The 27,405-nt window shown below is 36.8% G+C and overlaps 1 protein-coding gene across 1 annotated transcript in view; it reads left to right on the top strand.

The window, feature by feature from the left end:
• EPHA6 (EPH receptor A6) overlaps nucleotides 1-27,405 on the top strand; it is a 1,023,649-nt gene that overhangs the window by 817,713 nt on the left and 178,531 nt on the right. The window contains exon 12 of the mRNA XM_036242820.1: nucleotides 18,220-18,345. Coding sequence (XP_036098713.1) covers nucleotides 18,220-18,345 — 126 coding nt within the window. The remainder of the gene's footprint in view (nucleotides 1-18,219; nucleotides 18,346-27,405) is intronic.

Genomic DNA, 27,405 nt, shown 5'->3' with positions numbered 1-27,405 from the left:
GAAAACAACTGTAGACTTGTGCATTTGCAGTGAAGGTGGAAAGGAGATGACTAAGAAAAATATTTACTATATAACATCAATAGGACACTACCCCTTAGGAGGATAGTGTGAGAAGGAAGTCTAAATGACCCTCAAGTTTCCAACTTTGTAATCAGCTATAAGGTTAAATCCCTTAGAGAAGGGGTGTGTGTGTGTGTGTGTGTGTGTGTGTGTGTGTGTGTTGGGGAATAGATTATAGGAAATGTGATTCTTTTTTGGATATATCTTTATTGGTGAAAGTATTACAGATGTCCCTCCCCTTTTTTCCCCTATTGACATCCCCCTCCAGGCTCCCACCACCACCCTCCAACCTTACCCCCCAACCCCACCACCACCACCCCACCCTGGTCTTCACTGCATTGTTGTATATGTCCATTGGTTATGCATATATGCATATAAGTTCTTTGGTTTATCTCTTCCCTGTCCCCCCACCCCCCTCCTCTGAGGTTTGTCAGTCTGATCCCTAGTTCTGTGTCTCTGGGTCTATTTTGTTTGACAGCTTATTATGTTTGTTATATTTCATAAATAAATGAGATCATGTGATACTTGTCATTCTCTAAAGTGTGATTCTTAAAGACTTGCCATCCTGAGAAATTTGAGGTTTTCAATAGAAGGGCTATCTCAAAGATTTTTTTCTGTCAAATTTTTTTCTGAGTAAAAAGTACCCATTCTCTATAGAAGTGGTCAATGGTATATGAGTTCCATTTATACAGTTTCAAGGAAGTTCTAGATTGCACAAAAAGTTTTTCAGTGGTTTATTTCTTTGAGTACTCAATCCAGGGAGCAGCTACATCTGCCTGTGGTGGGTATAGGATCACTGTAGGCAAAAGTGTCTAAATCTCATTCACTAAAGGATTGTACCTCACCTTCTTTCCCTTCATCCCACTCACCAGCCAGCCTGACCAACTAACATTCAGGTGGAAGCCCAGCTTGGGGGGTGTCTTCTGTAAGAATGATCTAAGTATACACTGACAGACACATCAGTGTGGACAAACTTGGCTTCTTTGGGTCAACAATATTGTTTTGCCCTCACATTGATCCCAAAGTTATAGAATTTAAGTGGAAGTAAAATTCAGTTCAAGCAGACTACTTGTTTTTCTAAGTTCAAAGCATCCCACCTTTATTTAATCTCCATATTTTGCTTTACTATTGAAAGATGAAAGTAAAAACTCGTTCATGTATAAAACTGTGGCATTCAAATTAGATTACAAATGACCCATGGGATATTTCCATTTATTAATCAGAATTCATCCTTGTCAAAACTAAAAGGTTGATATCTAAATAATGGTAGAAAATATATGACAAGAAAAATTCAATCAGCCATTCATCAGTTTTTAAGTATTAGAGATACATTGAACGAGATCACACGATACTGGCCTCATAGAAATTACAGTCTAGTAGTGGAGATGTAAATAGTCTAGAATAGACAAAATGATCATTTTGAAGGCTGTTTCAAATTCAAAGGGTTTGGTGAAGTGATCATGGGATATTGATGCAGTTAATTCAAGCACCAGTCATGTTCAGAGAGGACAAATCAAACTATCATTTTTTGTTTCATTCAAGACTGAATGTTTTAAAAGCCTAATATATTTATTGTATGAAGTTGTGCTAAAAGTTTGGTATTAATACTTCATAAACACACTCACACATACACATATCAACACACAAATTTATCTTTATGCAACCATTTTCCTTTGATCTATGTATGTCATTTACAAAAAAAAATCTGTCTCCTCTTCATTGTTTGTTTCTTGACGAGCCCATTCCACTCTCCAGTATTTATCTTCACCAGCTCTTCTTCCATAAATACAGTTAGCTAGATTGTGGCTACATCTATGCTTGAATGCAAACTTTCTAGGACGCTCTCCAAACTCAGAGTTGTGATTAGCTAAGCAAGGATATTGTGACTTGCTTTTTCCTTTCCTGAAAATACTTCATTTCCTTAGGTCCCTGCCATTAAATGCTAGGAAAATGTGATTTGAAAAGCAAATGTAAATGGGGCTTTCTAATTAGGCCACGCTCATTGATATTTTCTCAACCCTGTACCCAGGTTACCTCGGAGTTATATGCACACAATTAAAGAACATCCAATTTGAGATCTGTATGCCTTCGAGTATGAATGGGTCACTCTCCTTGATTGAGTTTGATTCAACTGCTCACTCAGCTGAAATGAATTAAGTTTTCTAGGGCACCAGGGTGCCATTTAGTAAATTACCTCACCCGGCACACTAAATTTGCCTCACCTAGGTGAATAGCTTGCTTCCAGGGAGTAGTTTCATCACCTCAGTTCTCCACTGGCCCAGCCTTATTGATGCTAAAGGGTCGTTCAAATGGCAGGATGCTTACCCACAGCCTCAGACAATAAGATAACACAAGGATCTGCTCCATTTAAGAGCACGTGTGCCAGTATTTAAAGGGTGAATGAAAGAACTATTTTGTTTAGATTTTTTATAAATCAAAGATAAACAAAAGTGCATTATTGTTCCCTGAACTCTGAAACTGTAAAATTTTGGTGATAAATTTACCACCATATAGTAAAATTATTTGGCCCTTTAAAATTTCAATAAACAAGCAATCTTTCTCTTAAACTATTAAACATCTACACAAAATGAGTGTGCTTAAATAGCAATAAAATTGAATGGAAGTTATTTTTCACTTGCAAATATAAACATTCTTTTCATTTTAATGCAACTCTGTTCTTCTCTTACATATTAACTCCAGACATTTATTGGTTCCTTTTCTGAAAACTAACATCCAGAACATAAAATACTTTTTGTGGTGCATTAATTTGTTAAATAATGCTTTGAGAGTGGCTGGGTGCCCAAAGAGCCCACGCAGAAATAAAGTGCACTCAAACTGCTTCCAAATGTTTTTCTCTCCACGTATGTCGTGTCAGAAGCTGCCGCTTCTCTCACAGTCACTATGTCCAAGAAGCTATAATCATTCACCACCACTAGCAGCACATTTTAGCAAACTACCCAAATTTACATCCAAGCCAATACTTAAAATGTAATAAAAAGCATGTATGTTAAGTGAACCAATAATCTAATGATACAAGAGTCTGAAATGGTTTTAGAACAAGCTCAGAAGAATACATTGATAGCATTTTCAACAGTGAATAACACCTGCTAGCTCTCTTTTTCTCTTGATAAAATCCATGAGTCTCCTTCCAGAATTTTCATGGAACTGGAGGTAGTTGGATGCTCATTTTGAACCCAGTCTATTGGCCTGCCCAGCAGAGTCTGATGGTAAACAGCAGTGCCCTGGTGGCTCAGCAAGGGGCTGGGAGACTGTCAATGGAGATACTATTCCACGTATTCTTGACAAGCCCAGTTCATGTAGCTTAAGAGTAATTAAATCAGGCTTCTTTGAGTCTGTTTCCATTTTCTCCCTTATTACCAGGAATGGGTGTTACCTCAGATCACACCAGAAAGTTAAATTAATATAGGCCTAAAAGATATCAAGCTTAACAAAGAAAGTAATAGTTTCAATGAAAAATTAAAAGAAACAGTAATCTGAATAATGCCTGACTCTTCTCAAGCCCATTACAAACTTATGATTTTATTTGAAAACAGAGCCCAACACACCGTTATTAGTTTGCTTTAGGCCAGCCATTTCAACCTTTTCATCTCATGGCACACATAAACTACTTACTAAAACTCTGTGGCACACCAAAAATATATTTTTTGCTGATCTGACAGAAAAATATGTATAATTTTGTTTCATTCACATTAGACAGCTATTGTGTTGGCTGTTATCATTTTTTTATTTGACAATCTAAGGGAAAAGGGGTCAGTGGCCCCGGACTAAATGCATGTTTTAAAAATTCTTGCATACCCATTGAGAGCCGCTGCTTTCGGCCGTAGTTGGATTTGCTGGCTCCTGTCTAGGAGAGTGAGCCCACAGACAATGAGTGCCTCCCCTCACAGAATATCATCTCTAGTTCTGTGCCCCCCTTTTCTCTTGGGCTTAAATAGTTCAGACTGCTCTGCCCTCAAGATCTTCTTAAATATGTAAATAAGAGGGCATGTATGCAAAACTGAAAACAATGGAGAGGTATGTGTGGAGGTCCTGTGTCTGGATGTTAGTGTCCATCTATCTGTCTGTTAAAGAACATGAGCAAGTGAAAATGGCTCTACCTGCCACAATAGTATGACTCTAATAATATTTTGACTAACTTGCTAAGCCAGTTACATGAATTTTGTCAATTCACTTTAGAAGTTGCTATCAAAACCATCAATAACATTGTCATGAAGAAGGAAGACATAGATACGCTTTATACGTCCTGTTTTTAAAAGTTACCTTCACACTTGACCCTATTTGCAACATACCATGCCAGGTTCTGTTAGAAATGTAAAAAGGAGAAACTCTTCAAGGAACTCACTGTAAGACATGTCATGAACAGAACTATACTACGAGGAAAAATGGAAACGTTACAAGTGAAGCAGGAAGAGGGGCCAGCAAGGTTGGTAGTGACTACGTTTTGCCAGGCATTTTATAAACACCACATTGAATCACTGTCTTCCTAAAAGACTAGTTCCACATGCTTCTAGAGTGGGAACCGAGGCTCAGGGAGGTGAAGAGACTTGCACAGTCACTCAGAAAACTGCGGTTTAGCCAAGTTTTGACACCGGACTCTAACTCCAGCACCTGTGAGCTTCTGATGGCAGCTTTGCTGCCCGCTGAGGAAGCACAGATGAGGGCAGGGTCATCCAGTGGTGGCCACTGGAAAGCCTCTTAGGTGAGGTGGCACTTAGAATGAATCAGGCCCAGATGAGACATTCTCGCTTTGTGCTATACAGAAGGAGTGACACATTCAAATAACAATGAGTATTCTATTATGTTTGGACTAAAAGTGAAAAACTTTGAAACCATTCTTATATCTTGGGTTTGTGCTCAACTGCAGGGAGAGTCTGAAATTTTTTAACAGAGGAGTGGCATGATCTGAACAGGAAGGACTCAGGGAGATGTCCCCTGAAGTGTTTCCACCATGCAAGGTCACAGGTGGGGACATGGAGGGAATCTCACACTTACCTCTCACAGGAAGTGGGTATGTGTTTACCACCACCACTACTATCTGGTACCACCCCACACATTTATGGCATCAGAACTGATGCAAACTTAGTAGGGTCTTGAGTCGTTTTGTTCTCTGTTGGCTACTCTCAGTTAATTTCAAGACTTATTGTGTTCCCAAGTTATTTTCAAGACCAATCAAATTTCAAAATGGTTATCACTAAACCAAATTATCCTGACATCTAATCTACACCACATAGATGCCAAATGAGCACCATTCTGACCTGAAAAAGCTAACAGAGCTTGGAAAGCAATTTAAATATCTTAGCCTTAAATGAGAAATTCTTGGTATGCATTAACACATTTGTTTGTAGATAGCACTGCCAAGGTTGTTATCAATATCCAGAATGAAACTAAGTGCAGAACATTCTCTTTCATACTTTGTATATGACACAGCCACAAGGTGACGTGCCTGACAGCAGGAGCCCTGCTGGCAGCGAATGGCCAGGCTGGTCCCTGGGCAGCACTGGAGAAGTACAAAGAACCCGATGCAGACTGCCTCGTGACCTCTTTATCCAGTGAGCTAAAGAAACAAACCTCCCTTTAATAATGTGACAGATCAGTCCATAGTTCATAAATATTAAATAAATAGCACACTTTGGCTGTGAAGCTAGTAGTTCGAATTCACAAACACATTGATAAATGCTGCTTACCAGCTCCTCAGCTGCCTCCTTGGAACCTAGGATGTAAAAGCATTTTTTTACAGAACATACAGTGTATAAGTTCGACCTCAGAAAGAACAGGCTGGGTGGGAATCCACCTGTGTGGTGGCTTAGTTGGAAGTACATGCTTTTCAAGTTTAGTTCACCCCTTCACCACTTCTTCAATAAAGGAACTCTAGAATTTCAGAAATTTTAGAATTTTAGTCTGTCCCTGGTTTCCAAACTGGCTCTATATAAGCATTTGAAACAGAAAGTCATAAATCTTATTGAACTTGAATCATTATATAGTTTTGAGAATGGGTTATTTATATCATTAGAGAATACATGGTTTTTATAGTTCTAACACTGAGAAAACTCAATCTAAAGTCAAACTGCCTTTGAACTCTTCATATGAAGGTAATTTTAATTCCACTCTCAGTAGATATTGCATTGAGCTCCTACCGTGAGCAGGCTGTAGGACTGGCCATATAGAGAGTAAGACATGCATGGCTCATCTCTGTTCTTAAGGGATCACAGTCTGCTAGGGAACACAAACCTGGAAGCTAAACGTCACCAGCTGGCAGCCCACAGGTCAAACTCAGCTAAGAGGTGTTTTATTTTCTTTCTACAGTGTTCTTTTAAAACAAACGAATTCATTGTTCTTAGCCAGAATATTTATCCTTCCGTTTGACTTAATGCCTTTGTCACCATCCTGATATACTTATTTCTTGCACTTGATGGGCCTGTAATGGTTTTTGAGTTTGGTATCACAGATTTGTAAACAAATAAACACTGTACTTATGATGGTGTTCTACCTTTACTATGGCTGCTGAGATTATACAGGAGCACAGAGGAAGGAATAGCAAATTCTCCCAGGTATGTCAGGCGTGTTTAGACAGAGGCCAGAGACCAGAGGGCCTTCCAGGCAGGCGAAATACCATGGAGGCTTGGAGACATGAAATAATAGATCAAGTTTAGGAAATTAAGATGGGGAAGGTGGAGAAATATTTATTGCTCATTTATTGACCACTAATGCCAACCACTAATAGGCACTTTCTATATGACCTACAGTAATATGTGGTATTTATATTATTAGCTCTACTTTTCAAATGAAAAAATTGAGTATCAAATAGGTAAATAAATTATCCAAGATTAATCAACCAGTGAACGGTGGAGTCAGAATTCAAAGTTCTGCCTGGTCTCAAGCCACGGCGTTTTCATTGGTAAGCCTGATGGATGTATTAGCAGATTGCCAGTTTATTCAAGACACTATTTTTAGTAATTAAGATTCTAAGTCCCACTGAATCTAAAGATAGGTAAGACCACAGGACATAATCCACGTTTGGGGAAAATAGAGGTTTAATTCAGTGTAGCAAATGAAATAAAAATTAACATTAGAAACTTCTAAAGCTTAAAGGAAATTTAGAGAAGTTCTAGTCCAAGTTCATCATTTTACAAATGAGGAAACTCTGGCATTTAAAATATTTGTGTTTAAATGTCAAAGAACGTCTATTTTAAATAAAAATTTAAATATATTTTCAATAAATGTTTTATTCTCAATCAGTTTCAAAATATTTAATTATCTTTGTTAATGCTTTAGTTTTAAAAAATAATTTACAGCAACCATAATTTTATTATGCCTCTACATGTTTAAATATAACTCAGGAAAAACTGAAAATTTATTTTTAGCACTGAAAAAATAATTCATAAAAATCTAGCCATGGCCTGGCCAGTATGGCTCAGTGGTTGAATGTCAACCCATGCACCAAGAGGTTGCCAGTTCGATTCCTGGTCAGGGTACATGCCCAGGTTGTGGGCCAAATCCCCAGTAGGAGGCATGTAGGAGGTGGCCAATCAATGTTCTCTCTCTCTGATGTTTCTATCTCTTTTTCTCTCCCTTTCTCTCTCTCTCAAATCAATAAAGTAAAATAAATAAATAAAATTAAAAAGTCTAGCCATGAAACTGCCCTTTTTACGTCAATACTTCTATTGTGTCCTACTGAACAACAGGATAAGAAATCTATAAAATTCATAATGCAGTGCCTGAAGGATTAAAAAAAGTCAGAAACAAAACATTAATGGTTCCATGATCTTTAATTGTATTTGGTGCTAAAGAATATGCCTTGAGACTAGCCTGCAGGTAGCTAAAGAGGAAAATACCAATTTAATTGCAGGCATATTTTGATTTATAAGAATTTAGGAAATGAACAAAATTCTGTAACTGCATCTTTGGCTTAGCTCGGTTAGAACCATGTCCTAAAAATAATAGTGTCATATCAAAAATCATTTGATTTCCTATTTTTGTACTAGAAATGTGTATTATGGTACCAGGTTAAAAAAAAAATAAGTGGCTCAATAAATCTTTACTGAATTAATGAATAAGCCCATGAATGGATAAAAGAATAAATGAGTTATTCATGAACAAAATAGTTTACTTTTACATTCTAAGCCTAGTAGGAAATTAGCTATCTTCTAGTCATTAGAAAGTGGCTATTGGTCTAGGAAGTATTTAAGTAGGCACAGTACTTTCTTAGGTCCTAGGAAGATGTTTGCTTAAGGAACAACTTGTCACTTTTCATTCCATCATTTATTTACTCACTCATTTAACTTGCATTTATTGAAACCTTCCTCTGCACATCTTCTAATCAAGTTAGAAGAGACCACATTAGACTTCCAGCTGGCCCACCTCATACATCACAATGAGGCAGCAATATTTTCTCTACCAAAGTAGACAGAGCAGCTTAGTTTCTCCTAGACTACATGTTATTATGTAAAGAGACCCAAAGTGGAAGTCTCCATAGAGGAAAAGATGCATTCTCCCAATGCCTTACATGGAAATGGCTCTTCTTACTGTTGTTGGTCTTCCTCACTGGTGATGTAACTGTTAGAGTCTGAGGCTTCATCCACCATCATAGAAAAGTAGGAAGCATACGCTCAAATAAATATAATGGGATTGTGGTTATTCTTCTCTCAGTGGAGGACAGAATGGTGTAGAGCTATAAATTACTGTAACAAAAGAGACACACACATAGGAGAGAAAACATGAAGTACACAAGGAGTAGAAGGAACCACACATAGTCTGACAAAGAAAGGGTAAGTGAAATTAATAGATAGGTAGATAGATAAATTGGTGGAGAGAAAGAGAGGGGGGATGGTGAGGGAGAGAGAGAGAGGTAGAGAATCTTTGAGGTTCAGAAGTAAACATTCAGGGAAAGCAAGCCTTGGCATAGCATTTGGTTTAACAGACTATGTTATCATTGAACTTTGAAGTTACTCATACTCTAGCTCAGAGGTACCATCATCAGTCTAAACCACAAAATTATGGAGTGACTACTATGTGCCTGTTACAGAACTCAATACTAGATATTTAAGAATGAAGAAAGGATCTCTACTCTGAATGCATGCATGCTCAAATCCCAGCTCCTCAATTGTTTGGTCATGCCCCTATCAGTAAACATTATGAGCCAAAGCTCTCTACTATATGAATATTTATTTATGTCATATATATATATATATATATATATATATATTCTGTTTTTACTGTATTATATTTTTGTATTTATTTTTTAAACTCATCTTTATTGTTGAATGTATTACAGATATCCCCCCTTTTGTTCCCCATTGACCCCCTTCTCCCCAATCCCACTCCTCTCCTGCCTCCCCCACTCTATTGTCGGTGTCCATTGGTTATGCATATATGCACAGAAGTTCTTTGCATATCCCTCTCTCCCTCCCTCCTCCCTTCCCTTTGAGGTTCATCAGTCTAACAACCAATTTGTACTTCTTGATTCCTTCATCCTCCCCCCAGCCCCCACCCATCTGACAAGCAAAAAAACAATTGCTCTGTATTTATGAGTCTGTTTCTGTTCTGCTTGCTCATTTTGTTTGTAGATTCAATTGTCAATAGACATGTATTAATTACCATTTTATTGTTGATATTTTTGTTCTTCTTCTCCTTCAAGAAGACCCTTAAACATTTTATATAATACTGGTTTGGTGGTGATGAACTCCTTTAGCTTTTCCTTGTCTGGGAAACTCTTGATATGTCAATTGATTCTAAATGATAGCTTTGCAAGACAGAGTAATCTTGGTTGTAGGTTGTTGCTTTCCATCACCTTGAATATCTCCTGCCACTTTTTTCTGGCCTGCAAAGTTTCTTTTGAGAAATAAGCTGACAGTCTTATGGGAGCTCCTTTGTAGGTAATGGACTGCTTTTCTCTTGCTGCTTTTAAGATTCTCTCTTTGTATTTAACCTTTGGCATTTTGATGATGATGTGTCTTGGTGTGGGCCTCTTGGGGTTCATCTTGTTTGGGACTCTGTGCTTCCTGGACTTGTATGTATGTTTCCTTCACCAAGTTAGGGAAGTTTTCTATCATTATTGTTTCAAATAGGTTTTCAATTTCTTGCTCTCTTTCTTCTCCTTCTGGCACCCATATGATGTGAACGTTGGCACGCTTAAAGTTGTCCCAGAGACTCCTTACATTATTCTCATTTTTTTGGATTCTTTTTTCTTTTTTGCTCTTCTGGTTGGGTGCTTTGTGCTTCCTTATATTCTAAATCTATGGTTTGCTTCTTGGCTTTACCTACTCTACTATTGATTCCCAGTAAATTATTTTTCATTACAGTTAGTGCATCCTTCATTTCTCACTTGTCCTTTTGTATGTTATTGATGTACTTACTAAATTCCTTGAAGGTCTCACTAAGTTCTTTGAATGTCTCACCAAGTTCCTTGAGCAACCTTATAACCTGTGTTTTTAACTCTGCCTCTGATTGATTGCTTATCTCCATTTTGTTTAATCATTTTCTTGGAGTTTTGTTCTGTTCTTTCACTTGGGACATTTTCTTTGTCTCCTCATTTTGGCTGCTTCCCTGTGATTGTTTCTATGTATTAGGTAGAGTTGCTATATCTTCTAAGCTTTATAGGGTGGCCTATTGTTGTAGTTGTCCTGTAGCATCCAGTGGCACAGCCTCCCTGCTCACTCCAGCTTGGCCCTGGAGATGCACCCCTAGTGTGGACTGTACACCCTTCTCTTGTAATTGAGTCTTGATTGCCATTGGCACATCAATGAGAGAGATTTACTCAGGCTGACCAGCTGCAAGGACTGGCTATGCCCACTGACTACCTTGGAGAATCAGCTGTGTATGGGCCAACCACACAGAGCAAGACTTACTTCATCAGAGCTCTAGTACCCACTGAGTCTGCTCATTGAGTGTGTCACTTGCGGAGGTGGTTGAGTAGTGGTGTTTCAATGTGGTCTGAAACTGTCCACTATGTGTGCTCACTCTAGGGCAAGGTCAGCCCCTGCCTGTGTTCTACCCAGGGGCCACCCAGCATAAGCTATAAAGTGATCTGCAGATGGCTGCTTCTTGTACTGGGCTTGGAGGTGCCCAGGAAAAGCCAAGTTGTGAACCAAGGCTGGCTGCTTTTAGTGCCAGGCCTGGGGCCACTTAAGGAGAGGTATGGGGCTCCCTGAGACCAGATGCTGCTTGTTTGACAGATTTTAGGAAACTCTGAAGCAGGATCCAAGGTAGGCCAATCCTATGGTAAAGTCAGGCCCACTTGGGTGGGCCTGAAAGTTGGGTGGGGTGGGGCCTCAGGGAATCACCTCCTACAAGTCTGGATGTTGCAGCTGCCTAATTTCAGAGTTGTAGGACTTTCATTCAGCTCGATTTCAGGTGGTTCTGAATGATGGTTGTGTTGTAGTTGTAATTTTGATGTGGTTGTGGGAGGAGGCGATACGGAGTATACCTACGCTGCCATCTAAACCCTATTTTTGTATTTACTATAAAACACTCACAAATATAAAATACAGGGAATGGAACTAAAGTATTTTGAAGAAGTATTCATTTTATATATTAATAGTGCATTTTATTATTAATTTAGGGTCTGATTATAAGTTCAGTTTATTTCAATACTTCAAATAATATTTACACCACACACAGGCACAGTATACATAAAATGCTACATATTTAGGACCTAGTTAGTTATGCTATAAATGTAAATCCATATTTTTAATACTGTTCACAGTGACTTTTTGTGATCTCCCTCAAATTAGGTTAGATCATCCTTGCATTTCATAATGTAGTTGACAAAGAACTTGTTTTAGGAGTTGAAGATGTGGAGTTTTCATATTTTATGTGTTTGCTTGGACCTTTATTACAAATTACTTAATGTATATTCAGGGTTGAGCACCACTATGTAAGGAGCAATATGGTCTTCTAGGATTATTGCCTTGTGCCAGATGAAATCAAGGCTCTGCCCACATTGTTCTAGCCCTTGAAATAAATCATTTACTTCATGAATACTTTGGCATTTTTCTCACTGTTTTACTGTTTAAACATGTTATGTCACAAATTCTTTGATCACACACTTCTAACTGTGAAAATGTTTGAGCACCCTCCATAGGGAGTATTATGAGTATATTTCATTTATGATTTACTTAATACATATGTGTACATGTATTTTAAGTTTTCAATTTTAAATTGTTTGTCTTTCATTAAGTCTGCATACTTTTTTTTTTTTTGTCCTCACGTAGATCAAAATGAGTATCTGCAAAAATACAACTTAATGGAAACAACTGGAAAGTCATATCTTAAAAGTTCATATTATAGGGATATTTCCCTTATTAAACTTTTTGGCATCAAAATAAAATTATTGATGGGTCATCTTCAAAGAAGGTATTTATTCTATTAGGGATTTGTGTGTTTACGTGAGGGGGGTAGTTCCGCATTCGAAAATCTAATCTTTTTATCTCAATTTCTCACCTTAAAAGGTAGGTTTTTTTAAAAAAAAATTATTACTATTTAATAATATTGTCTGATATTTATGATCATTTACTTTTATTTAATTCTCACAAACAGTCCTATGAGGTAGGGTCTCTTGTTATTTTCATTTTACAGATGAGGAAGTTGAGGCACAAGGTCATAGATTGTCTTCTTTACAGAAATCCTTAATGACATCTAATTTCCGGTATAATGTTACTTCAGGGCGATTGCTGCAATATCAAATTAAAAAGTTTTGTAGAGTTTAAATATTAAATACATTTTTTTTTATTAATTTATCTATTTATTTTTGTTACAGATGTTTCTCCTTTTTGTCCCACTGATTCCCCCCTCCCCGTCCCTCTCCACCCTGACCCCACTTTTGTTGTCCATGTCCATTGTTCATGCATACATGCATATAAGTTCTGTGGTTTATCTCCCCCCCACCCCCTCTTCAGGGGATTGTCAGTCTGTACCCCACTTCCACATCTCTGGGACTACCCTGTTCCTCAGACTGTTATGTTCATTATACATTTTATTATAATTCTTTGAAAACTGATTATTCTATAGGCCAGATAATCTGAATAATCAATATCTCCCATTAATTGATTAAGCCAGATGTGAAAATACAGGCCATATCAACTTCTTTTTTCACATTGCGGTCTCATAATATGACCTATTGACTAGCAACTTTTTTGTTTAGATTCTTTATTCTCATGTAGTGTTTCTCAGTAGATTCTGTTAGCATTTTGAGAGTGAACTCTCCTTTGTGCAGGCAGTGTACTGCGTTTTGAAAAAAAGCAGAAACATCTTTCCCCACTCACAATTTTCAGTGCTCCCCAAGAGGCATTGAGAACCACAGAGCTAATGAAAGACAGATAAATCACTGATCCATGCAGCCAGTAACTTATATCAACTTACCTCACACCACTAGTTAACAGTATCTAGTGCCCATCTGATATCTGTAATTGTTTGAAATTTTACCAGAGTATGATTGTCAGATTTAGCAATAAGAACTCAGGATGCTCGGTTATCTGGCAATTCTGTATTAGAAATAATACAATACTAATGTCACCTTCTGGTCTCTCTTTTACCCACTGACTCAAGATCACTAGCAAACTGGGATTTGAGATTTAGAAAAATGTTTTAAGTAATACATTTTATATTTCAAACTTGCAATGGCTAGAGGAATACTCTCATCACATAAATATCTAATTTATATTAACAAATAATTAGTCTACTGAATGTAACTAAAAACAAAATATTCATGAAAATTTATATTTCTCCTGCTACAGATATTAGGCATTGTATATTCTTTAGCTACAATGTCATTACTTAAGAAAAAAGATAAAAAGAGTCAGCAACTTAAGCAATAGGGCAAACCAGACTCAAATTATTTCATATCAAATCCAAAAATGTTCATGAACTTAATTTCTTGTGGAATAAGAAATAAAAGAATTATAACAGAGAATAATTTCAGTTTTCCTGATTGAATTGTGAAAATAGAGCTGTAGTGTTTCATACAATCTCTATTGACATGATTGACCTTAAGGAGAAAAATGATAAGGCATTATTATCACATAATATGGTATCTCAACAGAATGTGTATTCTTATACACTAGGTTTTCTGTTTGCTTGTTTGTTTCAGATATAACAACAAAAAGTGACAGTTTCTTAAGGAAGCTATGTCACAATGAATGAAAGATATTTTAACCCATAGTAAAGAAACATAGCAAAGCCATTATGAATGATGCAATAAATTTAGGAAAATGAAAACTGCTATTAAATATGACAAGCTGTCACAATCATCAAAAACGTAATCAGTATAATCAAAGCAATAAAATTATATTTGTAGTTTTTTTTTCAAGAAGTTAAAATAATGGGAAATATTTTTTAAGTTCACAGTTTGGAACAATGTTGGCAAGAAGAGCAAAAACTCAGATAAAAATCTCTAAATGTGAAGCATATTAACATTATTCAGAGTCACTGCTTGCTGTACAAGCTTTTGTTTTGTTTTTGTTTTTCAAATTTCCTTTAAGATAATTACATTTATATCCCTTTTGGTTTCCTGTGTGTGATTATGTTATTCCTCTTTGCGATTTAGTATTTTTAACCAGGCTTCCTATTATTTGGTTTCAATAAATCCATAATCAGCTAAAATTGGATTATTTTTGCTTTTCACAGCATATAATAAAATCTGAATTTCCTGTAGTTATTCACCCTGTTGTAAAATCACCATTTCTTTTGTAACTTTAAATAAATATATGATATAATTATCTCCACCTGGTGCTCAGTGAAGCTCCTTCATTACTAGCATTTTCTCAGACAGTGATGAAGCATTGCACATGGATACGTTTTAACTTGGTGCTCGGTGATAAATATCCCATCAGTAACAAAGGAGAAATTAGCTTCACTATTCATCTAAAGTTATCCCAGACCAATTTCTGGTCTGCCACTTGGCACTTTTGCCACACCTATTAATTTTTAAGGGACTTCAGCCCTGCTGGACAATTTTACTAATGCCTCATGAAATCAACAACAAAACCAGTTCATTTAACAGTTAAACCTAGGTTCTCAGACTTCTCCCATCTAGAACAAATCAGTTCTCAACCAAGTTATTCATGGAAAAATGTCTTGGTTATTGAACAAAATTTTGGTTCTCTACCTAACAACCCCTTTATACTGATAGATCAGCATGTCAAAAAGCATCTCTCAGGCCACAAAGAAAGGAAGGAATGCAAGTCAGTTTACTGTTAAACTTCTGGTTGTTAATATAGGGAAATTGTGCTGTGAATATTTTGAGGTGATTTTCCTGGCCAAAATGGAAGATTAGCACAATTTCAAAACATAAAGAGGCCATCAAGAGGGCTCATACTGCTAAGGGTATGAAAGAAACAGAGATCACAGGCAACTGAAGAGGTAGAAAAACTGTTGTTGATTTGGATAGACAAAAAGCAGTTAGCCGGTGACAGCATTTTGGAGGCAGTGATATGTGAAAAAGTGAAGATGTCATACACTGTCCTCCTGAAAGACACCCCTGGAACTAGACCGAGTGGTGAAAGTGATTCATTTAAGGGGTTCAAGTAAGGGGTGGTTCAATAAATTGAAGGAAAAAAGTGTTTGTTTATATATTAAACAGTATTTTAGACATGCACTATATATAAGAAACATTAAAACAGAATCATTTGGGGGTCTAGAATGAGTTCATTCAATTTACATTATTTCTAATGGGAAAAGTGATTCAGTTTTCAAACAAATCAACTCTTGAACAGCCTCCTAAAATTAGTAAGAACTGAGGTTCCACTGTATAATTTTCTTTCAACAATACCTCAACCCAATGTACAGTGCATAGGACTCACCTATTAAAACATTCTTTTCAACTTTGCACTTTCCTAAAAACCTCTAAAGATTTAAGAAATGCTGGCATTTCTTGAGTAATAAGTCTCTCCATAGAAACAAAATATATAGAGTATGGTATACAGATCCCTTTAATCCTGGTCAAAGTTCAGAGAAGCCTCAAATTTTAACTTACTTTAGGTGCAAAATTGGTGTCAAGAAACAGTGAAGTCTCTTCAAAAATAAAGAACTTGCTAAATCTGAGTGTGGGAAGAAAGATCTCAGGTCTCTACAAATGAAAGCTAGTGGGCCAGATGGGGTTCAGAAGGGCCCAAATGAGATGTATTTCCTACAACAGTCAGCATGACTTGCTTTTAGGGTATTATTTTGATTTAAACTTAGATATACCATATCAATTACCAGTGCTGCCATGTACTGATACAGCATATATATTAAATTTTCTTCTGAATTATTAGTGGATTTAAGGTCATTGAAACATCAACCTAATAGTTCTACTACAATTCTAAAGTGCAGGGTTTCTCATTGATATTCAAAGGAGACCAATCTCCCAAATAGGAAGTGTCTCATGATTTATTTTTTAATCTATAGTGGAAAATTTTCGTCCTGGGAGTTTGTCAGCTACCTGATACCACTTTCTCTCTACAGTAGGCCTCAATTTGCTGGTCTGTAAAATGAGAACTTCTAAAAAATTTTATTTGTTGATTTGAAAGAAACATCAATGTGTTGTTCCACTTATTTATGCATTTATTGATTGCTGCTTGTGTGTGCCCTGACAGAGAATTGAACCCACATCTCTGGTGTATTGAAATGATGCTCTAACCAACTGAGCTACCCAGCCAGGGCCTGTAAAGTAAGAATTTTTTGACTGGAGTCCTTTTTTGCTCTGACATTCTTTTATTCTATGATTCATTATATAATTTTATAAATAAACTTTCAAGTAATTTACTATTTATTTATTTATTTATTTATTTATTTAGCTTCACAATTGCCTTCTTAAAAATGGAAGCCTTAGCCAGTGTGGCTCAGTTGGTTGGAGCATCGTCCCATGCATCAAGAGGTGGCAGATTTGATTCCAGGCCAGGCCACATACCTAGGTTGTGGGCATGATCCTGGTAGGGGTGCATGCAGGAGGCAGCCTGTCAATGTTTCTCTCTCAAATCAATGTTCTTCTCTCTTCCTTCATTTCTCTAAAAATCAATTTTTTTAAAAAATTTTAATGGAAAAGCATGTGGTCTACCTTTGCAAACTCTCTTGTCTTGTCCCAAATAGAACAGTATAACAAATTAAGAATGGTGTGGCCCTGGCCAGTTTGGCTCAGCGGTTAGAGCATAGGCCTGCGGTCCAGAGAGACGCGGGTTCAGTTCCCGCTAAGGGCGTGTACCTTGGTTGCAGTTTGTCCCCGGCCCTGGTTGATTGTGAGGGTGGCAGCTACTCGATGCGTCCCTTTCACATTGATGTCTCTCTCTCTCTCTCTCTCTCTTCCTCTCTCTCCCTCCCACTCTATCTGAACAAAAAATGGGAAAAAAATGTCGAGTGAGGATTAAAAAGTTCTAAAAAAAAACAATGGTGTGTGTTGTTTTTCTTTCCACTGTTTCAAAAACTTCCCACGCCATTCTTAATTTGTACTCACTGTCGAGTACACAAGTGTCCCCCACGCCATTCTTAATTTGTACTCACTGTCGAGTACACAAGTGTCCCTCATTGAAGCACTGACACTAACGCACCTGCAGTAAAACATTGCTGCTTCCCGGGCAGCACAGACCCAGACTCATGGCTATTTCTGCGTATCTGTACCTCACGCGGGTGTGAATTCTGCAGACAGCATCAATAACTGGCATTTACAGCCCCTTTGTCAGTAGGGTTGGAAATTTTACCTTTGCCTTCTGATGCCTCTACACGCTTTTTTTTTATTCTCACCCGAGGACATGTTTCCATTTTTTGTTCAGCCAGAGTGGGAGAGAGAGAGAGGAAGATAGAGAGTTAAACATCGAGTGGTTGCCACCCGAAGGGCTAACCAGGGCTGGGGACAAACTGCAACAGAGGTACATGCCCTTAGCGGGAACTGAACCCGGGCCTCTCTGGACCGCAGGCCGACGTGCTAACTGCTGACCCAAACCGGCCAGGGCTCTACACGCTTTTTAATTGCCACCAGTTAAAGTAGTTTTCAAAAAACTAGGTTGATTTTTTTTTAATTTATTAATAAAAATGCATTCCATTTATTTTTGTTTTATAGCTTTCTTGTAAAGTTTGATGTCTTTGTTGCTAATAGGTTTTATTTCAATTAAATGATCAACAACTTTTCCACAAAACAGACTTTAATTAGTGTCAATTTTTCTCTCTTAAAAGGATCCTTCCCGGCCATTGGGGTGGAGACGTTTTGCCCCAGCTTCCTGAGGGCAGGGTTTTTAAGTAGCATCCAGGCTCCGAATCCAGTGCCAGGAGGAGGATCACTGCCCCCCAGGATCCCTGCTGGTAGGTATTTCAGGTGAAATTTCCTGCTACCATATACAACAGTAGGACTGTGCTCACAGTTGATAGATCCACAATAAAAAACAAGTATTTCTAAAGTACATTGTTGAAAGAAGTGCAAGTGACTTATTCTATTTATTTATGTATTTATTTATTTATTTATGTATTTATTTATTTATTTATTTATCTTTACCCAAGGATATTCCTTCATTTATCTTCAGATAGAGTGGGAGGGAGGAAAGGAGGGAGAAAGAGAGAAAAACATCGATGTGAAAGAGACACATCAATTGGTTGCCTCCTTCACAACCCCGACCAGGGCCAGGGACAAACGAACTGTGGTATGTGTCCTTGGCCGGAATCGAACTGGCAACTTTTTGGTCTGTGGGCTGAAACTCTAACCACTGAGCCAAACCGGCCAGGGCAGCAAGTGACTTATTTTAAATGCAGGAGCCACATGTATGGTACCCAATGCTGTGGAAAGGGGATAAAGAAATTGGGAGAAAGATCTGTAACCTGAGCACCATATTAGCACAGTGCTGCCTCTTCTTTAGGGAAAATTTTCACATAAATGAAAACTAGAGCTCCAGGTCCCAAACTTATAATTCAAGAATAAGCAGGTGAACTTAAGCTACTTTGCCACTTGGAATTGGCTAGAAAAGAAAATTAAAAACTGAGTGTTCTAAACAAAAAGTAATTCCCTATCTGGTGAGTTTATAGAGATTTAACTGAAATTCCATTTCACTGAAGAGAAATGATTGGAGGAAAAGCCAGAAAGTAGCAAGTTTGAAAAAATTTTTGAGAAAGAAAATTAATATGCAGTTCTCCAAAAAATAATCTGGCCAAAGCCATTTTCTATCAATGAGAAAAACAAAATATAGTATAGTGAACATTTTTAAATGCAATTTTAAAGTTTAGTAAATCAGTTTGTGGATTATCCATGGTATTATTATAGTCACGAGTTGTGTTTTCTCTGTCATTTTGTAAAATGTCCAACTGCCTTCCTCCCTTGTACCTGAAGGATGCAAACACACATTATATTTTATTTGTGTCATAACAAAATAGCACTAATATATTGACTCTTAGAGTTTTAAAATCATAATTCTTATCTTTTTATCATAATTAATAATTATGCTACAGATTATGGTGATGACGCCAATGTATTCAGGAGGCTGGCCCAGCCAGCAATATACTGGAAGCATTTTGAAAAGACTGAGAAATCCAATAAAAACAAAATCCTAATATGCATATTTCTTGAATTTCTTAGCAAAATTATGCCAACAAAACCCAAGATTATTACATTGACCTTTTTCTTTTGCCTTTTAATTATGCTTGCCTACTTAATTAAAGCATACACAAAGTAACAAACAATAAATAAGCTTTGATGTCATTTGGTTTTATCACTGGATCATTACTGACATGGTTTCAGGCTTTGCGGCCAACAAGGCCACGCTGATACAGTAAGAACCAAAATTATGTGAATTAAAAATTAGCTATTTTAATTATAATGAGTGTTTGCCACCTTCTCTCCCTAGAAACAAAAAGGATATCAATTGCACAGGAATTTTCTTGTTGTTGCAAATGTAAAAATGTAACTTTCATAAATGTTATAAATATCTCAGTTATTGGAATAAGGAGATGAATGGATAATTACTTAATTCTCAACTCTTAATGACAGATATTGCTGGATTTGGTTATGTTTGGCAGAAATGACATAACAAAGTTCAGTAGTGACTTGAATTATTCAACATCACTGATTAAAAAAATAATAATAACCCTTGTTGTTTAGCCACTGAGAATGATAGAAGCAAGATGATGTTTCTGTAATACATACAGAGAAACAACTTTCCAGAGAGGGATGGGAAGCAACAGTCTAGCATTCTATTCTTTCAGGCATTAAGCCAAATTTGCCTCTAGCTTTCATAGGAGAGAAAACTCAGTTCAGTCTTCATGACTTAAATATAAATCAGGTGTAACAAAATTGCTTCATAAAAAGTTTATAGATCTAAACCTGTTTCTGTTCCCTCAAACTGAAATTAACTCAACTCACTTCTTCTAGCTTATATAACTCTGATAAGTGATCCTTGTACACTTTCTGTGCTACTTTTCAGTAATGACTACTGTGATTTCCAAGGTAATTTTTATCCTCTTCCATTTAACTGTAGCTTATTTCCCAAGAATTTTCTTATAATTTTGTGTGAAGAAGAATGCAGCCATAATCATGAGTTTTTACTGTTTCATATTAATAAAAAAAAAAAAAAACTAAAGTATTTCTTTGCCACACAATAGCTGAACTGATGACCCTTGACGTTTAGGATATCAATGTGAGGGCAGGAAGCAGTTCCTCCCTTGACCTATACCATGGCACTGTAAACAGTTGGCCAAAGGTTGATGTCCACTGGGCAGTAATTCATTTTCTACCAGTTGACTATATGTCACAATACTTTGAGAGTCCCCGAAGACATTTGCTGTGCCCTTCAAAGAATCACAAAACCCGTTCTAATGATGCTAATTTAGTTCTCAGGTACTTATGTGAATCAAATTTAAATGAGATACATGTTTTGTCTAAACTAGTTTCTTTGCAGTCATGTCCCACTGTGCTATCAAGGGTATTTTACAGCACTTATTTTTACAGTAACTGCAGTAATATAATTATTGAATCATGAGACCCAGATAGAAGACAAGCCTGAAATTAGTATTGATGTAACAGTTGTCGATTATTTATTTGGCCCTTTATATCCAAGGATTTCACATCTATGGATTCAACCAACCACAGATAGAAAATATTTAAGAAAAAAAATCCAACAAAGTTCCAAAAAGCAAAATTTGAATTTGCCACACAACAAGCACAATGCTGAATTCATGGAAATGAAGTTACACGCAGGCTTACTCTACTCTAGCCTATATGTTATATACAGATGCAACCCATTTTACATAAGGGACTTGAGATTTTGGTATCCTGGTTGGCGGGGAGGGGCTGGAATCGATCCAGTGCAGATACCAAAGGACAACTATACATAAACTTTCTCAATTCTAGAAAAGTCTAGTAAAGGCTTATTATTCTCAGTTTCAAATAGAGGACACCAGGAAGTAATTCGCTGAAAGCTGAATAGCAAGTATATTCACATGTTTAATGCAGTGTCTTTCCTGTAGTTGTCACCCAATGAAGTAAGAAATAACAGGTGAGAAGAAGAGAGGAGAGTGAAGGTAGAAAGAGAGGGAAGAAGAGTAGAGAAAAGAGATAGGGAAAGAAAGGAGAAATTAGAATGTCATGGATAAAATTATGTATTTTAATATCAAAGTCTTTCCCACTGTATTTCTCTCTATTCAAATCAAATTCTACTCCTTGAAAAGATTCTACTCCTTGAATGTGCCTATTCTAAATATGTTATCAGGCATATACTCTAGAATAATAATAAGCTTACTCTCTTTGCCATATCTAGTCATTTTTAATTTAATTCTGTGGTCAAACAGTACTTGGAAGTGGGATAAAACATTTTAATATGCCACTGATTATTCCTGACACATCAAGTCTTAGACTAGTAGCTCACCTATCTTTACATTATTGAGGGTTTCACATGCTTAACATGCATAAATGAAAGCAGAGTAATAAAGTCATTGAGAAATAAAATTATGTAATGAGAACAATGAAGTAATAGATGGAAATTTCACTGCTTCAATTTTCTCTGTCACTTCACAATAACCATCTGACATCATATGGTATCTTAAATTTACATAAGATCCAAACATTACTATGTGTCTTAAATATATATATAAAGGAACATTTGTTATCTGATGATTACTTAGAAAATAATATCCTAGGTTGAGTACAATTTGGATCCACAAAATTCTAGCTTGTATTTTTGGTCAGTTTTCTCTCACTTGTGGGAGACTGGAAAATAATATTCTTCACTAATGAAGTAACTGATATGTATAGATTGGATTCTAGGCCAAACTAAAACATATGCCTTAAACTAACAAGTTTTGTCAATTATAAATGAGTCTATGAAAGGAAATGATGAAAACAGGCAGCATGTGGGATTTAGATCTCCCTAAGACTTCTTTTGTGGTTAATCTCACAAGCTCTCCAGTTACTAAGGGACTGAAGCACCATCTCAATGTGTCTGCCTGTGCTTTAAATGCAGTGTGATGTATGTAACACCTCTTTTGACATTTTCACCTGAGTGTCTTTTCATTGCATGACGCGTGTGAGGTTCAAAGGCAATGGCAAAGATGGAGTCATCGTCACCTTATTGCTTTGGCAATATCATGAGACTCCTCTGCCTATTCTGAATCAAATAGCAGCAGAAATATGAACACATAGAGTTCAAAAATAATTTTTTTTTTTTTTTTATCCTCACCCGAGGACATTTTTCCACTTTTTGTTCAGGTAGAGTGGGAGGGAGAGAGAGGAACAGATAGAGAGAAACATCAACGTGAAAGGAACACATCGAGTGGCTGCCACCCACACAACTGACCAGGGCCGGGGACAAAGTGCAACCGAGGTACGTGCCCTCAGCAGGAACTGAACCCGGGTCTCTCAGGACCACAGGCCGACGCTCTAACCGCTGAACCAAACCAGCCAGGGGCCAAAAATAAAATTTTTATAATTAATAATGAAGTTTAATATTATTTATTTCTTTACCTTTGGGAAGATTTGAATGAGCCTTAAACTCAAATAGACAGACCTTTTCATATCCTCATTACTGTCCCCTGACTAGCAGTGTTAGGGAATGAATTCACAATACAGTTTTCTATAAACCGATGAACAGATCCATCTTAGACCATTTTTATAACAAAGGGCTTACAGTGCTGAGCCAATAATAAAATGTCTTCAAAGTCCATTAACAATGATTATCAATATTTTCTGTTTCATAGTTCATGTGAAATTCTATCTATATGGAGTCAGAGCAGATATTGCATGCTTCATTCTCAAGTCAAATAAATTTTTTTATTCAGAAGGCATATAGTTTAGAAGTTAGAAATAAGCCAAGAATGACAAATAGTGTTGGAGCCGCAGAGATTCTAGGATCTAGTGAATATGATATTATCAGGTTTTGATGCATAGAGAGGACTGCAGAAAAGCAGTCACACAAATATGTAAGAATAGGTAGCAGACTTTGCAGAAATGTACAGTGAGTTAAGGAAAATTGGCGTGAACTCAATATGCCAAGGGAAATCAATGGTGGAAAAGTTTATACCTTTTAAATACAATCAAACTGCACAGGAACATCGAAGCAAATCATTTTAGTTCTTCATATGTTCAGGCATTCTTTTAAAAAAAAAGTCAGTAACTTTGTTTTAGGTTCACAATTTGACATTTCAAAATTAATCACTTTTGACAAGACAATTTCTGTTGACTATAGTTCCTCTGAGGATGGTTATTCCTTTTATATTTTTGTAGTATTTATGACAATTGGCCTGTTTTATCTTTAACAAAATATTGTTGTAATAAACATACATAAAAGTTAACAGAGAGTGGTTTACTTTTTAGTAAGAGATCATCAGGGGGAAAATCTTCTGTAATAGAAAGGTGTATATTTTACACATTTCTGCAGTTGAGATTGTTGCCCTTTGCCCTGAATGAGGTAGGCGTATGTGAACAACTGAGTGTTTGCTTTACCCACTTAAACCAAAAGCTAGCTATGAAAGGAATAGGAAATCTAGATTAAATTTGCAAAGTAAAATCCTCAATAAATGATTAAAAAATGTGAACCATGATAAAAAGAAAAACCTGCATCTGGAAACTCCTTGTTTCTTTATTCCTTGTCATTTATGCAATTTCAAGCCCCAATAGGCCACTCAATACCCATCGGCCAGTTCTCCCCTAGAGAACTCTCCTGGTTGAAAGTTTGTGCAGCTGCAGGCTTCAGAAGAAAACCCTGAAGAACTGCAATGATTAGAAAAGTAGATTGGGGATCTGGGGTAGGACTGGACAGAAGACCGTGCTTATTCTATTTCAGGACTCAGCAGAGGCTAGAGAAGAGAGGGTAACTGATAAAATGACAAAGAGGACACACCAGCCAACAGAAGCACAAAGAAGGTGGCACAAGTGAGTGCATTTAGTCATACACCCATAAGCAACACCTTTAAAATATTTGCAACACTGTTACAGGTTAGACAGTCATTTAGGAACACGTTTGGGGAATATATCGACAGCCTCTAAAGCCAGCACAAGATGGGTTAGCCCAGTAATGTCAACGTTGCACTCTCTCTGCTTTCTCTATTGTTTAAAGTCAGTGAGTTCTAAAAAGATTGGATATCATCCTTTGGTTCTTTGGTTTACGTGAGGAGACATACACAGAAGGTTAGAAAATGATTTATAATTTAAGACAACTTGAAGATACCACTTAGAATAAGAAAAGGCAGGATGGAATACCTACAGAATTAAAGGTAATAATTTGAACATTCAAATAACATTCAGTTTATAGAAACTTTACTGCAGAGTTTTATGAGTTGAAGCACTCCTGTGGACAGATGGTCCTGATGTTGGGGTATAGGTCATGAACTCAGATTCCTTACGAATTATACTTTCTTTGTTGGCCAAAAATAACATAAATTCTCTTCCCCAAGAAAATGGATATGAAAAATATTAAAAGAGCCTCTGGGTAATCTTCCAGATTTTACTAGTCCTTTTTAGTTCTCTATTATCAGATTCTGTAAGCAGTTTTAGCCTTTGACTTTAGCTATGCCTTCTTGGCAGCATAAATGCTTCTTTTATCTTACTATCATATGACTCTTTTCTAAATGTTCCATAGAATGTCAGGAGGTTTCTGGAACCCTGAAATCCATAAGTGAAGAATCTCGGGTTTTTAGAAAGTCATTGTTCTACATATAAAGTTATATTTAACTGACATAGTGAGAATCATCATTATGTAAGACCGACAGTGCATTAAAAAGAAAAAACATACAGAGCTGCAGGATGCATTTGATATCAAGGTCTTGAACATTTACAAAGAAAATTTCTTTTTTTTTTTTACTGCCAAAAAGACATGAAAAATCTTAAAAGAGCCTTTGAGTAATCTCCCCATTTTTTCTAGTTCTTTTTACTTCTCTATTTTCAGATTCTTTAAATAGTTTTAGCCTTTGACCTTATCTATGCCTTCTTACTAGTCCATGTGCTTCTTTTATCTTACTATCATTTGAATAAGTTTGAATCTTAGAAATCTGGATCCTATAGACATAACTGCTTGGATTCTCAGTTGAGAACATATCTATCCCCTAGAGATCTTCTTGCTTTATCTTTATAAATTGTGCCATCTATTTTGGTCCTATTCAAAGAAATTGTGAGCATTTTCAAAAGATTCATCCAAGAACTTTTTTTTTTCTCACAAAGAAATATTCTGAAAAACTTTGCACAGCTTGCTAAATTAGCTGAGTCGCCACATGAATCAGCATTGTTAGTAGAGATTGTTGTGTTGTTGTTCTCGCTTTAATTAGAAACATGACAAGAAACAGCTGCTCAAATGCCGCCTCTTCTTCAGAGAACCACACGGATTCACAGAGGGCAGCATGCCCGCCCTTGAGAGCTGTGGGCCACTTAAGAACATAAGTAAGGTGGGGACGCACCAGCCCTGGTACAGAAATGTCTCATCTCAGCATTCATATTTTTACCTTTAGGACAAAGCACAGTGGAAGTTGCCCTGTGGCACAGTGTTAGCTTTTCATAGTTCTGTTCATTGAGGTTTCACAGGGAGTGTATTTAGCAAAATTGAATTAAAAAATAAAAATTAAACCTCTTACAAAAGTTGCAGAAAAAAATAAATACATAATATTTTTTATAGGAGAAAAAAGAAAAGTAATTACTAGTTTAATTTATATCAGATATATGATTCATGTAACAAATATTTTCTCTGTTATAATTAAAGTGTCACCATAAATAACCTGTGTAGTTAATATGCATTCAGTATTTCCTGTCTAGAGTTTTTGGTGTTTTTTTAATTTTCTTTTGATTAGTGAATGATACAAAAAACCTAAAAGCTGAGTATTTGATCATTTATGTAACCATAAGGCACTTTCGAAGCCAGAAACAGCACAGAGCATTTGAAACACTTCTGGGAAACATAATACTTTTACTTTTTCCCAAAAGCTTCAGAACTCTTTTCTAAACATTCAGGGTGTGGGCCTTGGCCTGGTGGTTCAGTCAGTTAGAGCCATGTCCTGAGACAGCAAGGTTGCAGGTTTGAGCCCAGTCAGGGCACACACAAGAATTAGCCAGTGAATGCACAGATCAGTGTCTCTCTCTCCCTTTGTCTCTCTAAACATCAATTTAAAGAAAAACATTCAGGATATGTTCATAGTTTCCCCACTATCTTTTCCAGAAATTTTGCAGAAACACATCACATGCTACTCCTAAATGTTCTCATGTATGCCTTTTACAACTGAAATTTCAACTGGTGAAGTTCTGTCCATTCAATCCTTATATATAAATATTGGGATAATTTAAAATAAATTGATTCATAAAAGAAGCTTAAAGTCATTATCATAAATTGATTTTGGGAGATGGGGAAAGCAAAATCTAAAGGTTGTTTGTTTTCTTTCTCCAGCAGATTTCCTTAGCATATTATTTCCTGTGTATGTATAATACTATAGGGTTTTATGGCTCTTTAAAATTCTAGAACTTCTCAAGGACAAACCATACTTTGGAGCCACACAGTGCCCAGTCATAATGCATTCCCAGGAGGTGTTTCTTTTTTTGTTGTTTTGTTTTGTTTTGTTTTTTATCCTCACCCGAGGACATTTTTCCATTTTTTGTTCAGGTAGAGTGGGGGGTGGGGTGGGGAGAGGAACAGAGAGAGAGAGAAACATCAATGTGAAAGGGACACATCGAGTGGCTGCCACCCGCACAACCGACCAGGGCCGGGGACAAACCGCAACCCAGGTACGTGCCCTTAGCGGGAACCGAACCCGGGTCTCTCAGGACCTCAGGCCGACTCTCTAACCGCTGAGCCAAACCGGCCAGGGCCCAGGAGGTGTTTCTAAGATGAGGCATTGAGATTCAGGGTAACACTTTATGTTCTCCAGATGACTAATGGAGATCCAAGTATTACTTGGGGGAATAACAAG

Source organism: Molossus molossus, unplaced genomic scaffold (assembly GCF_014108415.1).
Source record: "Molossus molossus isolate mMolMol1 unplaced genomic scaffold, mMolMol1.p scaffold_m16_p_5, whole genome shotgun sequence".
Lineage (NCBI taxonomy): Eukaryota > Metazoa > Chordata > Mammalia > Chiroptera > Molossidae > Molossus > Molossus molossus.
The sequence above is the reverse complement of the archived record's forward strand: the minus strand, read 5'-3'. Positions and strand labels throughout refer to the sequence as shown.